General features: G+C 43.4%; 2 protein-coding genes across 4 annotated transcripts in view; one reads left to right on the plus strand and one right to left on the minus strand.

Annotated features, from left to right (window-relative positions):
- The window catches only part of HNRNPAB (heterogeneous nuclear ribonucleoprotein A/B), a 28,911-nt gene extending 19,125 nt beyond the window's left edge, over positions 1–9,786 (plus strand). For 2 of the 3 annotated variants that reach the window (XM_075715025.1, XM_075715028.1), the window contains one exon: positions 6,941–9,786. The gene's annotated coding sequence lies outside the window, so the exon portion shown is untranslated. The remainder of the gene's footprint in view (positions 1–6,940) is intronic. The other variant, XM_075715027.1, reaches the window with a different exon arrangement.
- A 3,078-nt stretch (positions 9,787–12,864) lies between these two features.
- COL23A1 (collagen type XXIII alpha 1 chain) overlaps positions 12,865–19,888 on the minus strand; it is a 193,004-nt gene continuing 185,980 nt past the window's right edge. The window contains 14 exon segments of the mRNA XM_075715024.1: positions 12,865–13,087; positions 13,090–13,209; positions 13,211–13,255; positions 13,258–13,347; positions 14,803–14,889; positions 15,572–15,625; positions 16,142–16,168; positions 16,434–16,487; positions 16,580–16,651; positions 17,089–17,115; positions 18,005–18,046; positions 18,775–18,846; positions 19,219–19,308; positions 19,798–19,842. Of these exon segments, the coding sequence (XP_075571139.1) occupies positions 12,917–13,087; positions 13,090–13,209; positions 13,211–13,255; positions 13,258–13,347; positions 14,803–14,889; positions 15,572–15,625; positions 16,142–16,168; positions 16,434–16,487; positions 16,580–16,651; positions 17,089–17,115; positions 18,005–18,046; positions 18,775–18,846; positions 19,219–19,308; positions 19,798–19,842 (996 nt within the window). The 3' untranslated portion in view covers positions 12,865–12,916.

The following is a 19,888-nucleotide window of genomic DNA, read 5'->3' on the forward strand; positions in this document are numbered from 1 at the left end:
CCCCGAGGTCCCATAGCATAAATCGGGGAGAGGCTGCTGGCAGCTCGTGTGGAAAGCGTACCTCGTGGTGTTACACCAGTGATGGTGGCAAATGGCCCCAGATCCCATTCTCTCACCAGGCACCTCGGAGGTAATAACATGCTTTTAAGGGCTCTTCAGGATCAATTACTACAGCTGTATCGTTACACTCCCTCTTTTGAAATACTTGCACATTGAGGAAGTTTCTTTTACAGTTGAAAATAATTTGAGGTGGTAGCCTAAGTGTTACAACTGTATTAGTTGTTCAACACGTACTTCACTATTTAAGCAAAAGTAAAACCAAACCATTTATATTGTTGTACTCCTGTGTGTGTGGTCAGTGACAGATAGGTAGACCTGACTGACTACTTGAGAGCCAATCCTAGGATAGGCAACAGTTAGGATTGAAAGAGGAAATGCCATCAGCAGATTAAAATGGTCCTTCCTCTATTCCTGTTTGATTGGAATTATTTAAAGAAAAACAGGAAGATAAAGAACCAGAAAGGGTGTTGTGGGATGGGTTGAGTCCTCTGCCACTGCGGGTGTTGTATCCCATAACTGAGTTGATAACGTTATCAGGCTTCACTCTAAAAGATGCCAGACTTTTTTTCCTTCCAAGTACAAGTTTGCATCCTTTCGTTTTAAACCAACAACATCTGTTAAGAAGACTCTAGAAAGTGGAGCAGACCCTTTTTAAAACTACACACTTGGCAGACTTTGTTGCTGACTAGATATAGCTGTTAATAATTATCTATAGTTGCAGTTATTTGATAAACACAGGAGCAATTTAAATTTTCTGTAATACGGAGAATCCAAAACCAAAGTGCTACGCGCTTAAAGTTAGGTTGAACTTAGGAAGTCAAATTCAGTTGTTGCATAAAAGTCAGGTTTTAAGTAACAAAAGACAGTGGAGGAAAAATTAATAATGGCTGTTAATCTTTATTTGAACTCTTGTCTGGTTAAGGTATTTAGTAGCTATTTATAATAACAACCTGAACATTTACAATTTGGAAAGTCTATTCTTGGTTACAAATGCAGAGTTCATTATACATATTCACACAATTGTAAAAGCAATCTGTACAGAGAGACCATTTTTTAAAATCCAGCCTTTGCTTTTATTACAGAAAGCACCAGAAAAAATATTTTTGGAGGTCTCAAGCTAATGTACTGTCCATTACAGCTTTAAACTAGAAATACATGATGCAGTACTAATTAATACCATTTTAACATGTTAAAACAATGGATAAGAAATACTGTTATTAATGCCTTCATTTTAAAAGTAGTTGTTCCCCCAAAAAATGAGTAAATAGAATACTTCTCATGGCACATACATGATTAAAAAAAAAAAAAATCACAAAGAGTTTGCAAATAGAGATGTTAAGTACCTTTTCTGTATTTTTAATATCTGTATATATTTCTTTTTAAAGGTGATACATTTTACAGAGATTTAGTCAGCTTTGTATAAAATACCATGTAAATACATTCAGAACAAAACTAATTTTTGCAAGGTGTCCAAACTGCACACACACGCAAATAGCCCTTTCTCTTCTGAACAGCCTTACTGGAGTAATGCAACCACTCGCATAAATAAGGGACACTTGCATAACATGGTAGAGGATTAAGCCCTATCAGCATAATTTCAAAACAAATATGGACAGATAAAGCACACATTGCATGTATTTTTCTAAACCGCATACAAATAAGCGAGAGTTTCATTTAGATTTTAAACACCAGCGGGTATAGTTTCTCAAATTATGTTGTTTCAGAAGTGCTAGTGTACGTGCGAGTTTTAAAACTTTTCTATATCCAAAGTAATTTAATGCAACAGGGCAGGTGGCTTTCAGTTTTGACCGTGGTATTTTGTGCTGAACATTCATCATACTGAGTATTTTTGATTGTTTTTTAAGACACCAGGAAAAAGAACCCCAAATAGTAGCGCAAAATTTGCTACATTATGAAATTGTCTATAAAACTGCACTCTGTTTATGAAGCTAACCCGCAAACACAACAGCACTCCAACTCTCATTCTGGCTGATGGCAATTTACTACCTCTCCTGCTTAATTTGGAAATTCAGTGGGTAACATGGGTGCTTTTTGCTTTGCAAAACCAGATCCTAATTTTTTTATGTAAATTGCAGAAATGTGAGTTTGATACGCACCCACCTATACGTAGTAACATCATGTAAAATGCACTTTTCAAAGTTAAGCATACAGCACACAGAGCATATAAAAAAGCAAGTGCTGTTAGTGTCATTTACAGATACTTGGGACATCTCCATTTTAAGTTTCTGTTATTAGTATCTACATTGTGTAAGAAACCACACACAGACACAAGTGAGCTGACTGTTCCATGAAACTGCGCAACTATGAGGCAACTTCTACCAGAACTTAGCGACCAGGGATTGATTGCTGTCCTAAGACGTAGGAGAACCGCAAATGTTAATAATGTATTTCTTATTCCACTCTTGTTGTCAATAATGCCAATTCTTACGCATTGAAAACTCATGTTTCCCAGCTTTCCTGTGGTTTTTCCCCCAGGCTCTCTACAGTAGTAGAGTCATACAATCTATTAAGTCCTTCTTCCATTCATGTCTAAGTGACAGGTTTTCAGCACTTACTTTAGCTGCAGATTACACAATAGTTGGACAACCCTTTTGTTGTGCCATCTAATGGTACACAAGCACATGGACAAGTTGCAGTAGTTCACCTGGGGACGTGAAAATACTAGGAAGTAATTTTTAGCTTACAAATGTAAATGATAATCAAGGAAAACAAAGTTTAGGAAATGGATTTTTTTTACTCACTGGTTTGCTTCAGTCTGCAGTAGATTCCCCAAAGTGGAGCTGTGAAGTATTTCAGACTGTGCTAATTGCGGTCAGGTTCACTGCAGTGTCAGGGACACAATTAAAAGGCAGGTGACTCCAGCAAGTGACAGTGAGACTGGACTAACTAGAGTGACCAGATGTTTTCTTCCCCCCCCCCCCTTCTTTTTTGTAAAAAATCACTATTGCAAAAGGGTCCAAGAAATACTCTTACATAAATGCTGTCCTGTGAGGCTGCCGAGGTCAGCATATGCCACAGGGATTGCCTTGGCAGGCTAAAGTGTCTTAGGCCTCTTGAAATCTATCCAAACGCTTCACCTCTCGCTTGAAAAATCTTCCTGGTTAAACAACTGGAGGGCTGGCTGTGCTACTCAGCACGTCAGCAGATACTGAACAGGTAAAACTTCGGAGCTTCAAATAAAATAAAGCAGTACCAAGGTTTTACTCCACCCTTGGGCACCTACTGAGGACACTCCTACCTATGCTAGTGCAAGTTGGAACCGAACTCGCTGATCTGAATTCAGCCAGATACCTACAGTACTTGTCCAGGATAAGTGGTTTGGGGACATTTAAATTTTTACATTTTTATCATTTGTTATCATCAATATGTTTTGCATATCTTAAATATAAATCTGTTGTCTGTAAAGAAAATAATTCAAAGCTGCTGTGCTCTAAAATTTAAAAATGGAAACTTGACAGGTAACCTACTACAGATAGATTTTATTTGTATAACGCTTTAAGTTGTCTGGGCAACAACGGGACTTAAAAAAAAACCCAAAAGAAGTGAGAATATGATGGTATTTTCCAATAAAGAAATACCAGATTTGGAAAAAAGATTAAAGTTTCTATCTATGCGCTCCTGTTTTATAAATATCTATTCAAACTATATAGTTACGCAAATGGTGTGCCCATTCCTATGTGTGCTGTCAATTAAGGGACAGTGTCATGGCATAACATTTGCATAAAATTTGTTTTTCTCTATTAAAAAAATATCTCCTCTAGAGGGCAGCATTAAATCAGTATTCAATGACCAGGAAACCTAAGCTCTAATACTCCTTTATCATACATACTAAATTTACAGGCTAATAAGGCACAGTTACATTGACCAAGGATGGTTATTTACCATTATGATAAAGCTGGAAATTTCTGGCATCTTAGTATTTTAATTAAGCTATGCATTACAAATGGGTGACTTTGTTCATTCTGGCCCAAGAGTCCGCTATATTTGGCTGATTGCAAAACCATGTGCTACGTATAAAAATTCAGATTCATTCTGAGCTGTGGGCTGGCGAGACAGTAAACACTGCAGACTGAAATCTTTGCTGGCGTAATCTGGTTCAGCACTGTTACAGCCAACACAGTTGGGCTCAGTTACAGCAGCTGAAGTGGGACAACTGAAGAGAAGAAAGTACGCAAACTAGAACACAGGCTTTCTGGCACGAAAGCCTTGGTCATCACAAACGTGCTTCCTGGGTAGTGGGTTACTGTAACAATCTTAAATCCACGGGTAATGGCCTCTGTCATTCTCCGTGGATTACTTTTGATCATTGCATAGGATATCTTGAACTGCTGAAACCTCACACGTGTTTTCCTGGTTTGCTTAAGGATTTCAGATGCTGAACTTACGGAATTACAGAAGTCAAAAGCTCACCTAAATATTTCATCTATTGGTTTCCTAAAAAGAAAACGCATCAGAAAGTCTCTTATCGTTAGAAGAAACATTCTTATTTTTAAATACACAGGAGAAAAATCCATACGGAAGTAGATTCATCACCATTATATATACAGCATTAGAAGCAGTGTATACAAGAAAGGCGACTCCCCCCATGTCTTGATTTTTAAATTTTTTTTTTAAAAAACCTAAAATCCCAGTGCATTAATGCTTGGAAACAGTTTCAGTTTGGAGTCAGACCAGGTTTTCTTTGCCACCTGTTTCATAACCCAGAGAGATATTCCTGAAGTCACTGGCCAAGCCCACAATTCAGCTGCAAAACTCTATATCTCACCTGTCCCCATCAGCACAGGCCAAACCATCGGGTTCACGCTCTGGCAAGGGGCCTCCCGAGCTGCCAGCACGCTTTCAGCGCTGAACTGGAGTTACAGACATTGGGGTAATTTGGCCATCTTCCCTTCCCAAAATCCACTTCCCCCCATGCTTACAGTCAGCTGCAGCATCACCGTTCCTGGAGCACCAGGGACCAGGACCAACACAAACACAGCGAGCAGCAGCTCTAGCGTTAGCCACGTAATTTTATTTGCCATGTCTTGTGGCAAGGTAGCCCTGCCTGCAGAGCTTTGTGGCTGAAAAACTTTGTAGGGGTTTCAAGTGAGTCCATGTGCCCTTTGGACTCAGTTTGGGAACTTTGCTTCCCAAATTGATTAGGCTACGGTATGTTAGAGAGGGGATGTTGGTAACTGGAAAGATGTCGTTAGCTACAATTTTAAATAGAACAAGCCTTAAAGAAAGCTGCGTGTCCTCTGCTCCTGGGCAGCAGGCAGACGTGGTTATCTTAACATAATGGCAATCACCATGCTTTCATGGTCAGTTAAATTAGACTAAAGAATTTTGGTTTGTAAACTAGAAAACAAAGATAAAACGTAAATTTGGCTGGGCTTCGCAGTCCCCCAAGATCAGTAACTTAAATGTGTTACCCAAAATGTCTGTTGATGAATCCATGAAGCTAACATACTAAATATTTTAGTGATCAAGATAAATCAATTGCTAAGTCTCAGACTGACCTACATTTCATAAGCATTAGCAGCCTCCCTGTCAATCATCTTTAATTGCTACTGACATCTAGTGGTAACATTTAGCTGCATTTCTGAATTCCTGTAAAACAATCTTGCATTCTCTCAAACCAGACAAAAAGACAGCGGTTTCCTAGGGGAAAAAAGGCACTACGCTTTGTGGGAGGCTGATAGTTACTGAGTTTTGAGCGAGACTGCCACTACTACCTAAAAGTAAAATCTGTTTTCATGAGCTATTTGCAAACTCAAAGTATTCCAAAAGACCCACAAAAACATTTTCATATGGAAAGAGAAAGTAATCAACTGATCTGGTGTGAGTTTGCTGAGCAAAGCACATTTTTTTTTAACTCTTCCCAATAAGATCATGACCGCTCTGAAACAATTTAGCATTTAACAACCTACTCTTCTAAATATGCGTGTGTGGAAAGCACATGGAAGTCTAAACAGATTTCCTCTTAGACGCTGAGCAATCGATACAAAAATCAACAGTTCCTCCATTACAGTCCGTCGATCTGCATGATACGATCGATAAGGAACACTGAGTTCAGAATAGAAAAGCCAAATGCACTGATCTCAGTTGAGGACTGGGAAGGACTTCAAGTGCAGATCCCAGCCACAACCCCCCGCAGCCGCCGTGCCCGGGGATCTGTACCGCGCTCTGTTCCTGGGAGCTCTGCTTTCCACGGGTCTCAGCTGCTTTGGCGACAGAAGAGGTTGGTAGAGTAGATGTACCACCAGCAGATCCTTGGAGATCTGGTTAGTTCCGCAATGCCGAAGCGGCAATAGGTGCCGTATACAGCAAGATCCGTACCTGTCAGCATTTCTAGTGGAAATGAGAGCAGCAGAAGTCCAGAGAGGCTGCTGCACACAGGCTGCCCATCTGCACGTGTGCAGTAAATCAGACGTCCTGAACATGCCAGGCTTGCTGCAGGTACATACCTGGATCTCCTTTGTATGTGCTGGACTCACCATAGTCAGGATGCAGAATAAACCTATGCAGAGAGGGCGTTTGCCTGGGAATTTTCAAAGATGATCACTAAAAGGTTTGGCAGCTGAGGTGCGGATGGGTGTGGATACCAGCCGCGGTCCTGTGCTAGGAAGATAATTGTAGCCTTCCTCCTTGACTGGCATGGAAATGCTGTGAGCGGTCAGGCTGTGCCTCGGGGACGGGGAAAAACAACCCCGGTTAAGAGGTTTAGTCGACTCCAAATGAGCTCTCTTCCTCCGTTACGAGCAAATGTCTTGGGTTCTGTGGCACCAGAGGCTCTGTTGGGAGGGGGAAGGCTGCCATGCAGAGCGATTAGAGCAATAGGTAAAGCACTATTCTGGTATTCTGTATCAATGTTTTGCAGGCCTGGCAGTGGTCACAGTTGATGCCTACAAGCACTGGATATTCCACAAGTTGAAGACGGAATACTGACTTGTTTACCTGAAGATAATAGGACTTCGGGGTATTTCCTCAGAGAAAATATAAATTTTAATATAATTTCATGAGCTTTGGAGGTTAGCTTGTCTTGTAGCTTCAGTGATATCAAACTTCTTCAAGTAGGAGCTAGATAGAAAGCTGTTTAGTTTTTGCCAGCGTATGTAAAACAAGACTTTTCTATCTGCATTGTAGATTGTTTGTGGACACTTCCAGATTCTTGTGCTTTCTGCAGTCATTCTGGGGACTGAACTCTCATTGATATCAGTAGAGGTTCCATGAACAGGACACGTGCAGGATTTTGAGTGTAGAAGCCCACAGTGTGGTTTGGAGTAGTGAATTGCTTTTAGTTTGGAGACGACTGGGGGAGATGGGAAGAGCAACTGTACATTAAGGGAACAATTACAGATCTTCTTCCCGGTGACATCAATGAGAGATTTGCCTTCAACCTTCCACAGAAGAAGATTTTTAGCTTTAATTTGGGACAGTAAAGGGGTTTTTCAAAAGCACTAGAAGCCAGTGGGAGCTCGTTCAGCTGCTCCTTATGCCTTTAAAAACCCCTGCACCAAAAGTGATAGCTAACAACCTGAAATTGAAGTAAATAAAATGCATTTTCATTGCTGTTTTGAGTTACATAATTCTTGTTTCTTGATTTGTTAGTTGATCTGAATTTACATGGATTTAATCTATATGGTGACCAAGAAAATGGTCAGTAACTGGTAAAGATGCAAAGTATAGCCACAAAGCAAGCGATGTGTAGGTGTAGATCCTAAGCAGCTAACAAAGACAGGTAACAAAACTTCACTGCCTACAGCCATAAGTCTCTTGTGTCCACATCTACCAAGCTAGATGGCCAGTTCAGCATTTTCCAGCAGGTAACAAATGCTCCCAGCTGACTAAAAGGATAAGCTGAAGGACAACTAGGACCCAGTCACAGATAAGAACTCACAGACATCAGTCAAACGTCACCCTACCTGTGTGGAGCACTGAGCATGTTCCTACTGTTCTTCAGAATATCGGAGCCGGAGCAAGAGCTACCTTGGCGCTAGGTCAGCTAGGACAGGGCAGGTTGCCCCTGGACAGTTGCATCCCTCTCTCAAGTCCTGTCTGGCAGTAGCTGCCAGAAGAAATGCAGTAGAACAAGGATCTAACAGAGGGTTCAGATCTACTCGATACACCAAAAACGACTCCCTTCTGTATTCTCTAAGATCAAGGCCACGAAGAGCCCTGACATAATCTGGTTTGATACTGTGGTCAGGCTCTTTATTTCACCTAAGACTCCTACACAGAGCCTAGCAACTTGTATTGGGCTAAAGTATTTCCTCCAGAAATGATCTGTTAAATCAAAAAGGCATTAAAGTGATGGGGATTGCATCACTGGTCTGGTTAGGATTAACCAGTCTCACCATTAAAAATCCACGCTTACTTTATTTGATTTTGTGTAGCTTCAGCTTCCACCTGTTGGATGGATATTTGTACATCTTTCTCTGTTCAATTTAAGAACTTGTTAATATAAAGCATCTCCTCCCTGTAAAGAAATCCGATTGCCTCTTGATCTTCATTGTAAGCTGAACAGGCTTGGCTGTAAGCCTTTTTCTTCCTCCCTGAAATAATTTTTTATGGCTTTTTACTGCATAATCTATTTTTTTTTCAACATCTTTAAAAATGTGAACAGTGGAATAGTTTGCAAATTTTTAATTGATCTCACTTAATGCCATATGCAGATACCAAAATCATAATCCTCCTTTTATTCATTACCCTGCTCTGCATGGGATGTGCCTGAGATGAGATAATTTAAAGAAAGAGGCCGAAAAAGGGGAGAGAAGGAAGAGGACAAGAGGAGTGTGCAGAGTTACAGAGTTTACAATTAACACCACGTAAACCAAGAAAAAACAAATGCAAATGAACCCTACAAACCAAGACAATTAAACACTCCAAACTGCCAAGTTTTGGGAACCCCAGCAGCAACATTATGTGTTCTGTTGTTTAAGAAAATACTTCAGCAGAGGCCCCCCCATCCTACAACTTTCTACACTGAAAGTATTACTAGGTTTTTGTGTTTTGAAATTCTGCAGTGGAGGTTTCTTGGGGAATTTGGGTTCCACAGTAACAAAGCGCTTGCACATCTTTAGCCACAGACCCCAGAACAGGACCCAGAGGTGCTTCCTCTTGAGAAAAAAAAAAAAAAAAAAGCTTTTCTTGATAGTAGTGGAAATAACCACAGGTAGTCAAGGTTGTTCCGTTTAGCCAAAGAATTGCTATTTCCATCGTATCAACAGCAGGTAGCAATGAATGGAGCTTGGCTTTGTTTCCTCTGCAAGTTGCAAGTCCTCTTGTTTGACCGGATGGTTTACAGCAGCTTCTTTCATTTCTAGGGCTGCATCCTTTTTTTCTTCTTTGTTTTCAGCCAGTTTTTTTCACCCTTTTAACGTGCATGTGCAATGCAAATACAGAGTTGAGATCCAAATTAGGATAGGGATTTCTCCCTCCTCCATGCGATAAGGCACACTAGGCAACACGCTGTCTCAGTACTGTTAGTTCACGCAGCAACATTAGCAGTGAATACTATTCATTGCCAGCTACTGTCATTGGTACCTTTATCAAATCCTGATGTTATGCGTATCTTAATGGGTTTGGGAGCTTTACAATATTTTCAAAGTCCATAAACGACAGAATCCAGTATAAAAAAAGGTCAATATATTACTGTTGAAAGTTTTTTTTTTTCCTTTTTTTATACAAAAATTAAAAAGATCAAAATATATCACATTATGTACATATTGTGCTTCATGCTTAGAGATCACTGAAAAAGAACACACAGACAAACATTTTAATCAAAGAGAAACGCTCCATTCATTACACTTACTAATCTTATTGTTAATATTATAAGGATCGGCATTCAGCTGATTTCTTTTAATATTAACAGTACATCCAAACAACTTACCACAGAATTAAACACTTCTATATGCTAAGGGTGTGCTCACATTCTAACCAAGGGTTTGCAACCAGTTAGTAACATGCTTGCTGTTAACTTGAGCTGTGTCCACATACCACATGTTTGAAACTGGGTTATTAATTCCACTCAGCTTCAGTGTCACACCCTTGTCGGAGAACGAGCTTACAGCATCCTCCTCCGAGTCTGGATCAAATGCTCATCTTATGGGGGGGACACATCTCATTCTCCTGGCACAGCCACCTTTAGCACTTACAACCCCGGCTGTTCCGGGCGTGTGACAGTACAAATTGCCCAACCCACGTGCACCCTGATTTACCGATTCGAGCACCGAAGCAGCGTAGTGGTTGTGGATTATGATTACGATGGCAGAAAAGTCTTTGTTTGGAAATACACGTTTTGTAACTCTGCGACAAAGAGGTAACTCATTGTAAAAGTCTCAGCTAGAGGGGTATGGTCTAAGTCACACGAGCGCATTTTGCAGAACGCTGCAGCCTTTGCATGAGTGGCTCTTAAACTGCCTGGGCCGTAATAGAAGCCTAGCCTGAGCAAGCCTGAAAAAAAAGGCATTGCTACCAACAATATTAATGAGAATAATTTTTCAAGCTTAGCAAGTTTTTGGAGCGGTGTTCCTAGCACCAGCCTACAGCTGTGGGGAACAAGGCACCAAGCTAGATGGAATCCTGCCATCTCCAGGCATGGCGTTACGTCTGCCAGGCACATAACCTGTTGCTTAAAGGAAGTGCAGCAGTACAAACAATCACCATGCAGCAAACAAAATTACTCAGGACCTACTCAAGGATATACAATTATTATTATTACCGTACCTTATGCCAACATCCTGCTACTGGCAGTCCGTCTGGTCCCTGCAAAATTGAATTTACAGATTTAATTTCCGTTGACAGTGACTTAAGTGTCAGTCCCCAAAACCTGAAGCTCAGTCTTCACAACGATAACAGGTTTAGCAGCACTGTTAATTACCATGCAAAACCCCTTTACTGTATGGGCACAAAAATAAATATGCAGGCAATGTAATCCATGTGTCACGCACAAAATTGAACACACTCCAGGGTCAAAAAAAAAAAAAATTCTACACTTTCTTTGTCATTTAAACAAAAAAGGAAATGTAAACAAATATAAAAATCTGGAAACACAGTTAACTTTATAATCTGCTTTATAAGGTAGTGTTTTTTGCAATCAGACATATATGTGGAAAGCATGATGTGGAAATGTATTTTTTGTTAATATGCTGCGCTTTTCAGTTTGGAGGGGGTGATGTAATTTTTTTTTTTTTTTTTTCCGGATGATACCTAATCATGTTAAATTCGATCCTGCAGTACTTAGTTTCTTTAAGAAATCCTGAGTCACTGAACTGATTGAAATAGGATGAGTTGTGGACTATGCAAAGGGAGTGAAAATATTTGTCTTTTTCTGATGGAGATAAAAAAGAAACATACAGAAATCAGAAAGCCAGAAGAGCTTACTTAACCAGGAGGAAAACACTGAAAAGGAAGGAGCCCCTTAGAAGAGGAATGGACTATGTATGACCAACTCTTTCAAGATACTTTAGAAGAAAGAGCTGACTTCAGCTGCCTTTTCTGATGCTGGATTTTTTTAAGGCTCTTGGTTCTCTGATTGCATAAATTTCCGCATGTAGAGCTGCAGAGAGCACACATGCACTGACCCTTCCCTCAGAGCTACCTCCAAATTAACTAGGGGTGGGAAGCCACGAGGATGTGTACGCAGCAGAGAGAACTGCTAGTGCAAATACAGGTCAAGATGCATTTTTACATTTTTTACTGTAAATGTCAGTCATCACATTTTTTGTATTCTGTATTGATTTTATATGTAAAATAGCCTATGCCCAATAAAACAGATGCAGTGAAGTAAGGTTACCCTCTCCAGCTGCTCACAGTGTAACAGGTCAAGTTATTTTCACATGCTTTCCTATAACATTAGTTAGAAAACATACACATTTTTCTGCTGACACCGGTAAATATTTTGGTCTGTAACTATTCATAAAAAAAAGTGCAACTTGTAGATTTGCCAGAGTCGTCTGGGGGTGAAGAGTAAAGGGGACAAGGCGCAGAGCAGTTGTTTGACCTAGAAAGATCCTGACCTGCTGTTAAAGCGCATCCTAACACCGATGCTCACGAGGTTGGTTTCTGCCCTGGGCTTTTTCTCCCTCCCATGCACTCAAAATACTTATTTTGGCCATCATAAAACTCCACGCCTTTCTACCGTGTTTCACTCGAGTGATTCCAAAATGACTTGTCAACTTAAAAAGAGCTTTGCAACCTGCGCGTAAGGCTCACGTTCATGCTCCTGGACTGAAAGCCATCACTGAGAACCCAGCAAGCCTCCACCGCACGGTGGGGTGGAGAACGAAGGCAACGCTCCCAGCCGACGTGCAACTAACCCTCACGTACAAAAGCAGGAAGATGTGCAAGTGCTTTACTAACTGGTCATGTAGTAGTTACGTATTGGAGAAATCACCTACTGCGGTTTACAATGCCTTCGATACGTGTAGGTCTTGTGTTTTCTATATAGTTAAGATGGGAAATAGCTGGTAAATATAACATCTCTGGGGAGTAAGTACGAGGAGTTGAAGCGGGCCTGCTGCTAGGAATTGGTTTTTGACACATATGAAAGTAATTTAACTTTTTGAAAGAGAGACAGCTTACTGGCCTTTTGTTTCTCTGAAGACAACTGCAAATCATCTAGCATGCAGCATTTTCTATGGTTAAAAAAAAAAAAAAAGAAAATAAAACAATGACCTTTTTTAGCTAGTCGTGCAGTGCCCTGTTCGGGGAGCAGAGCACGAACCTTCCTGCATGGCTGCTGGACTTCAACCTGAGCTCTGCGGGGCAGAGCTACGTGCTGACAAAGCAAATGCCCTTCTGATGCCTCCAGCCACCGCTCTGCAGAACTGGCCGTTCATCTGGGGAAGCCGTTTCAAAACCCAGGCTCAAAGGGCTGCAGCAGCACAGGCAGGAGGGGAACCAAACTGGGCCATAGGTGCCGAGAGAAACCAGAACTAATTTTTAGCATCTGTTACCATAAAGGGGCAAGCATCCCCTACGTGATCTCCCGTTGCTGACGCTCCTTATCTAAAGTAATGTTAATTGTGGGAAGAAGGCACAACACGCTGGCGTCCGTCCCCGAGTGCCAAAGTGAACCATCTTGTTCCAGCTCTGCTGCCTTGCCTCCTTCCTCTCCCTGGAGGGATTCGCTCCTCGGGACGGGGCTTAAGCCACAGCAGAAACACACACAAGCCATGCAAGAAAGAAGGAGAGCAGATACTGTACCACAGGGCAGGGCACGCTCACCCCGTCCAGGCCTGGTAAACCTGGGTCCCTTTTGCTGCCTGCAATGCTACGATCTCCCTGTTTGAAAAAATAGCTGCTTGTTGAGAATGATAAAGGACATGGGGGTTACTCAGACACCCGTGTTTCAGCGGAGGAGGACGGGTCCAGAACTGTACACCTCCATTTCTGATGATACGGCAAATCAGCAGAGTGGTTTTATGGTAGGGAATTCACAGACACATAGAGTCTGTGATCTGGGAAAGATCTTCTATACACAAACCAGAGATTCATGTTTGTAATAGTGCAGTGAAAACGATGAGGGTTAAATCATCCAGCATGTTGAGGGAGGAAAGGCAATCATCAGAAAAGAAAAAAATGAATTGTAGTTCACATTCAATCTCCAAGCAAAATAAAGCATATTGACTGAAGGTGCTTTTCGCCAGTATAGCAGAGCTATACAACAGCTTTGGTTGCCATAGATAGCTGTGCTGGCAGGGCAAGAAAAAGTCACATATTTAGAAAAGAAATGGGTTTTTTGGAACATGTTGGAGCAGGTACCTGGCACTGCTAGTTAGTTGCAGCTGAACTAGGGGCTAAGAGGTACATTTAAGTAGTTCTAGTTCAATAGTTCACATGAATCACTCATCTTGCAGCCTCAAAGCATTTTAGGGAAAGGATCTCTCTGGTTTTAGTCATTATATGAAAAATAGTAATGCAAAGGAGGTGTATTTTACCAGGCCAGATAGCTTCTTATAAACCAGTATAGATTTTCTGGGCCTTATCAAAGGAATGAGAGGTTCTGGAAGCAGAGTTAGGAGATCCACTTTCCTCAGGCTCAAACACCCAGGAGCTTTCCTGGAAAGCCTCGTTGCGTACGCGCTGCACGGCGGTGGCCCGGGACGTGTCTGAGAAGGGACAGATCTGAGCCGCGAGCTGCTATCTCAGGCGGAGAAACACGGGGAGGTCTCTTCCCCCAGAGGCACTTCTGGGCAGCCTGGGGAGCTCCAGCTGACCCATCCGATACATCTTCGGCAGCACTAAGATGCTACCAACTCCAACCCGCTTCCTTCCCCAGGCGGGAGAGCGAGAGCCGGGCTCATCCCTCGCTCGATTTGCAGAGATGCAGGGATGGAGCTGACCTTGTTTTCGAATCGCCTCCCATCCCACTGCTTCGACTTACTCCCCAATTTCAAACCTACTCAAAATCCTGGCCGGCAGCTTCACCAGGGCACGCTATCTCCCAAAGAGCGTTACTGAAGCCCATTGTTCCCGACTACAATAAGAAGGTCTTTACACAAAGATTCTTTATTTTTACTGCTGTGGCTTGCTCCCATCTGGCCAGAGAGGAGCCCTTACAGCGAGCAGTGAACTTCCAGCAGCGCAGATAAAACAAACCATTAAGAAAAGTGAGAAAACAATAACCATCTGCTCTGATTTACTGCAAAATAAAGAACTACCAAACCCTCCCCTCCCTTTCCCTGGCTGCAAAGTCGCGGCAACGCGTGCTTAGGATGAGTGAAATAAGAGACGTACCACGGGACAAGGCTGATCCAGTCCAGGAGGGCCTGGTTCCCCCTTCTGCCCTTTGGCTCCTTTTCTCCCTGGTATTCCTCGCTCACCCTGTTGATGCAACAGGAAAATATCAGGAACGGGAGGGGTGACGCTTCGGCTTTAACTCACACAGCGCTTGCAGAGTCCCACACCTCACCCAGAGCAGGGACATTTGCACTAGTGTAACCCCAGCCGAGTAATTAAATCACTGTGAAAATCTTCAGTTAAAGCTGGGTGGAGATACTTTGAATAGATATTTTTATAACAGAATGACAAAATGACTGGCTTCTGCTATAAACCAGGTTGGTATCTGACAGTAAGCGGGAAGCACCAGCTTCCAGCTACTGCCCTGCGCTCAGCTGGGCTCCTGCCTCCGGCTGGGCACCCCTTTATTTAAGGATCCCTGTAACAAAACCTTTGACTTGGGTCCATTTTCAAGGCCTATAAACCAAAACCAGCAGTTCTTTGCAACCTGGAGCTGTCACGCTGCTCCATTTTCCCACAGTGGTTGTGCCGGCGTGGGGACAGGCTTGCAGGAAGCACTTCCAAGCGGGTAGGAATTAAGTGCATGTCCTGCCCTATACTGGGACCACGTAAATACCTGTGCCACAGAAAAGGCCTTACAGCAACGCCCCGAGGGGCTGGAGAGGGAACCAGCACCCAGGGCAAGCATCGCTGCCTGCTGAAAAGAGTAGCCAGTCCTGTCCCCACCCCGCTCGCCCCACAAGCATCTCTAGCCATAAGCACTCACCTTCTCCCCTCTTTCACTTCTCTCTCCTTTCTCTCCTCGGAGACCTGGGAAACCCTATCATGACAATTTTTAAGTGGAAAAAAAGAGGTTTGTAAGTTCAGTATGTGAACGTCCCGGCATCTCCGTTCAACATAAGCAATCTCCAGCAATCAACCCATCCTCCCATGGTGAGGAACATGACATTTTCTTCCTTGTTCACTTGGTATCTCAGCAAATTCTTGGGAAAGCTAGTGCTTTACCTACCCCAGTACCATTACATCTATTGGAGATTTTTGTTTCACTGAATCCAACACAAATATTCTCAACGGGAAAGGGAAACCCCCGCAGCACCTTTAGCGGAGCAGCGACATGCGGTGTGGCACGGTCCCTGCTGTGCGGTGGAAGTGGTGCAGCAACTGGCCTCAGCTAAGCCCTCTCCTACAGACATAGTTCCATGGGCACCATATTTAAGGGAGAATAGTCTATACAGTCTTAGCTACATATTTTTCTGACAATCTCAAGCAATTTGATGGCCTTTACATACAGGTGTTCACATTTCTACATATCACAATTAATGTTCTCCATACTCACATCCAATCCTGGCTCCCCTGGCTTTCCCTGCAGTTGTAAAAATAAAAATTAAGACATGTCATACTGAGTTTGGTGTTGCAGGCAAGCTTATATCTAATTTGCTGAAATACTACGGCAGTGACAGCAGGGGCTCGCCCAACAGCCCCCGGCGCTCTCAAGGGTGCTCATCGGGGTAGTGCCGGTAAGCCCGGCTCTGCACTTCTGGCTGGACCCACCGCAGCAGGGATTTTATCTGCCCCTCTTTTAGGATTACACCACAACATCACCGCTCCTTTCCCACACTGATGATTACCTTCTCTCCTTTGGTACCGGGTAAACCAATGAGCCCTGGAGCACCGGGGAGACCCTTAATGAAAAAAGAAACAAGGCATTAGGATAGTGGCTGTAAAGCAGGTTTCTGTCGACGGCCAGAAATGAGATAACGGGAAAACAACTCACAGCAGGTCCAGTGTCGCCGTGGTCCCCCTTCTCACCGCTGTCCCCTTTTTCTCCCTTTGCACCATCCAAGCCCTGTACAAATGAAACGGCATCAACCAAGACGACCTGGCAGCTCTGCCTGGGACAGCCAGCCCGCGCATCCGCTGCCGCATCCCACATCTCTGGGATGCTTGTACCCGCGCTGCCGTTAACATTCTCCTCTTCACCAAACCATATAAGAAAATAGTTGAAAATACAGGTTTAAGCCTGTGGGTTTGGAAACCCTGACTTGCACGTGCTGCTGGCCCTCAGGACTCCGTGCTGGAGGAGGATTTAAGATCATAAATACGTTTGGAAGGAAAAATGGCTTGTTTTCCAAAACACCAACTGCTGGACAGCACAACGAAGGGACGTGTTGTCACAAACAGTGACAAAAAAATCAGTCCCCAGAGCTGACAGGCCTTTGTGAGCCTGTAAATAATGCACTGGCAGCCTGGAAACAGCGGGTGACATTTAATTTATTGACTTACTTTAGGTCCCTGGATTCCTGGAGGACCCTGTGGGAAAGACAATGGCGCATTTGAAAAAACAGAATTTAAAAACCAAACCCCAAAGTTTGCTTCTCAAACCATTTCTTGCTCAAATTATGGGCTGACAATGGCCAAATACTTCTTTTCAAGACAGGTGGCAGTTTATTTGGTTCTCCGACGTCAAATCAGGGGGAAGAGGAACTGAAAAGGGCCGCTTTGCGTAAGATGCAACAATAAAAGCTCTGCAACACGAGCTTTGGGGAGCGAGAGCGCCGCAAGAGCTTTGCTGAAGCAAGTGACAGCAAAAAGCTCTGGAGGGTGGCACCCTGCCACCACGATCCTCCGAGCCTGGGCAGGGCTGGGGACGCTTCCCAGGTTATAAATGCTGCCTGGTTTTGAAGCGCTGTCTCTCAAGGTGCGTCTTGGACACAGCAGAGGCATCCTGACCTTCCTGATGCCCTTGACAGCTCCTCAGCCTTTTGGAGCATCCGAGGTACCAAACACCTTAGATATCTGCATCAAAAGTGCTCCATGTATTCATCACCACCCGCATCCTCTCCCACTGCAGCTGATGGCAAAAAAACTTACCGACTTGGGCAAATTTGTGGGAATACAGACACCATCACGGGGGAACAGGTTTCCCCATCCCACAACATTTTCTCTTTTCCCCATCCCAAGGAATAACTTGGTTATTTGCAAAATGTGCCACAAGCGCTGATGTGCTCTCCTAAATCTGGTGCTTCCATCTCTCCGAAGATGGCACCCAACGCTGTAGCGCTTCCCTGATTTTTTTTCCCAGATTCACAGCAGCCCACAATGATTAAACAGAGCGAACCACCCTCATCCTTAATTAATCACATGCGATAACAAATCTGCAGCAATGCTCAATTGCATAAGCCACTTTCCAGAGTCCTACCATAGGGCCGGGTAATCCGGGAGGTCCGGGCTCGGGTATGATCTGCAGAAGGGAATTAAATGGCATGTTAACGGGGCTGGACACAGAGAGAAGACAGTTTGGGAATGGAAACCTCACACGGCCCAGAATCATGATTTAATGCCCTCTGATTTAATGGCTTTAATCAAAATATCTGCTAATCAAAGAGTTGCTTGTAGGATTTATAGATAAATGAATCTTAGTAAGCACATGAATCAAGCTAGCCTCTGAAATGAGAGGCGTGACCCATGCTACTCAGTGAATTTACCAGTCGCAAAATGGATGTATTGGAAAATGATGCAATTTTCCGCACAGACTGAAGGAAACCAGCCTTTTTGATTAAAAAAAACCCCGAACAAAATTAGAGGTCTCATGTCATTAATAAAAAACTGTCAAAATCTACCACTTTTTCTTTTAAGCAAAAGGCGTGAATAAGGAAAAAACGATGTAGAAATCCTGTAAAACTTCAAAGAGCCCAGTATGTTTTTAGAACAAAACATTATAACAGCAGCATCCAAGATCTCAACCATCAATGCAAAATCTAAAGTAACTTTGTAGTGCTGAGTGTGCGAGATGTTATTCCCTAACGAGCACAACCCATTTAGACACATCTGAAAGTTCTTCTAGAAAACAGTTGGGTTTTGCTCCCCTCTGCTACGCTGACGGATACGGAACCGGCGGCTCCAGCCTGCACACCCCAGTTTCACCTGACCCCGCGCCGTGGAAGAGGCTTTGTGGTGCCAGGATCTTACATGATTATTCTGCAAACACGGTGACCCGGTGTCTCCTTTTTCTCCTTTGTCTCCTTTTGGCCCTTCTGCTCCCTAAAAGATAAAAGTGTAACGCTGATATGGTGCATCTTCCAGGAAAGCAAAGGCAAGAGAGAAAAATACATTTGTCTTCCTCTAAACTCCAGTCTTGGCTCAAGCAAAGCTCTTGTTCATCCCCGCAGGGCTGTTTGAGAGAAGGAGATTTTCTCCTCCTTGCTACCAGCTTAGATCACCTTCTGAATAAGCCGTTATCAGCATCATTAGCAAAGAAAATTCAAAGCTCCCGCATCCTCCAGCTCCACAGTAATGCGGTGTGGACAGGCTGTTACTTAGATCGGCAAATCCCGCCACATACCGAGCATTTGCAGAGATCAATGCATTAAAGAACCAAGCAGCAGATATACAGGGACAGAAAGAGGGACGTACCGGTGGACCCGATGAGCCCATTTCTCCTGTCTCTCCTTTCTGTCCCGTGATCCCTGCGCTGCCCTGGTCACCCTTTGCTCCTTTGGGACCCTGGGAGTTTACAGAAAACAACTTGCTTAGGAGAAAACTGTTAAACACCCCCCCCCGCCATTTCTGCCTTGCTGTTGTTTCTCTCCACATCACAGCAAGAGCTCACAAAAACATGTTTTAGCGTTAAAACTTATATATGCCAGTTTTGCAGGCGCAGCAGTATTTGGCTGGGCCGTAGCAGGGATTGCAGCCATTTAGGGTTGGGAAGGTTTACAACAGAATTTGAGACAGTGTCTGCTGAACCACATGTAAAAGGAGCCGCTCGGCAGACGTGGCCACGAGCAGCGTCTGCATGCTCGTGGCTGAGCGCAGGGCTGTAAGCGATGGGCCATTAATTCAAGGAGATGCAGCTGAACATTATGGGGCAGAGCTTGCTCCTGGCAGGCTGAGATTTGCTTTTCGCAGTGGCAGCTCTCACAGACACACAGGAAACTTCTTTTTAACTGGGCTCCTGCAAGGTTGCGCTCGATCCAGCCGTGCCCCACGCACCTTTTCACCATCCAGTCCAGGTGGACCCGGCAAGCCCAGCTCTCCCTGAAGTGACACGAAGAGCCCATGGTAAGTTAAATCAAGAAATCCT

Source organism: Pelecanus crispus, chromosome 8, assembly GCF_030463565.1.
Source record: "Pelecanus crispus isolate bPelCri1 chromosome 8, bPelCri1.pri, whole genome shotgun sequence".
In the NCBI taxonomy this organism is placed as follows: Eukaryota; Metazoa; Chordata; class Aves; order Pelecaniformes; family Pelecanidae; genus Pelecanus; species Pelecanus crispus.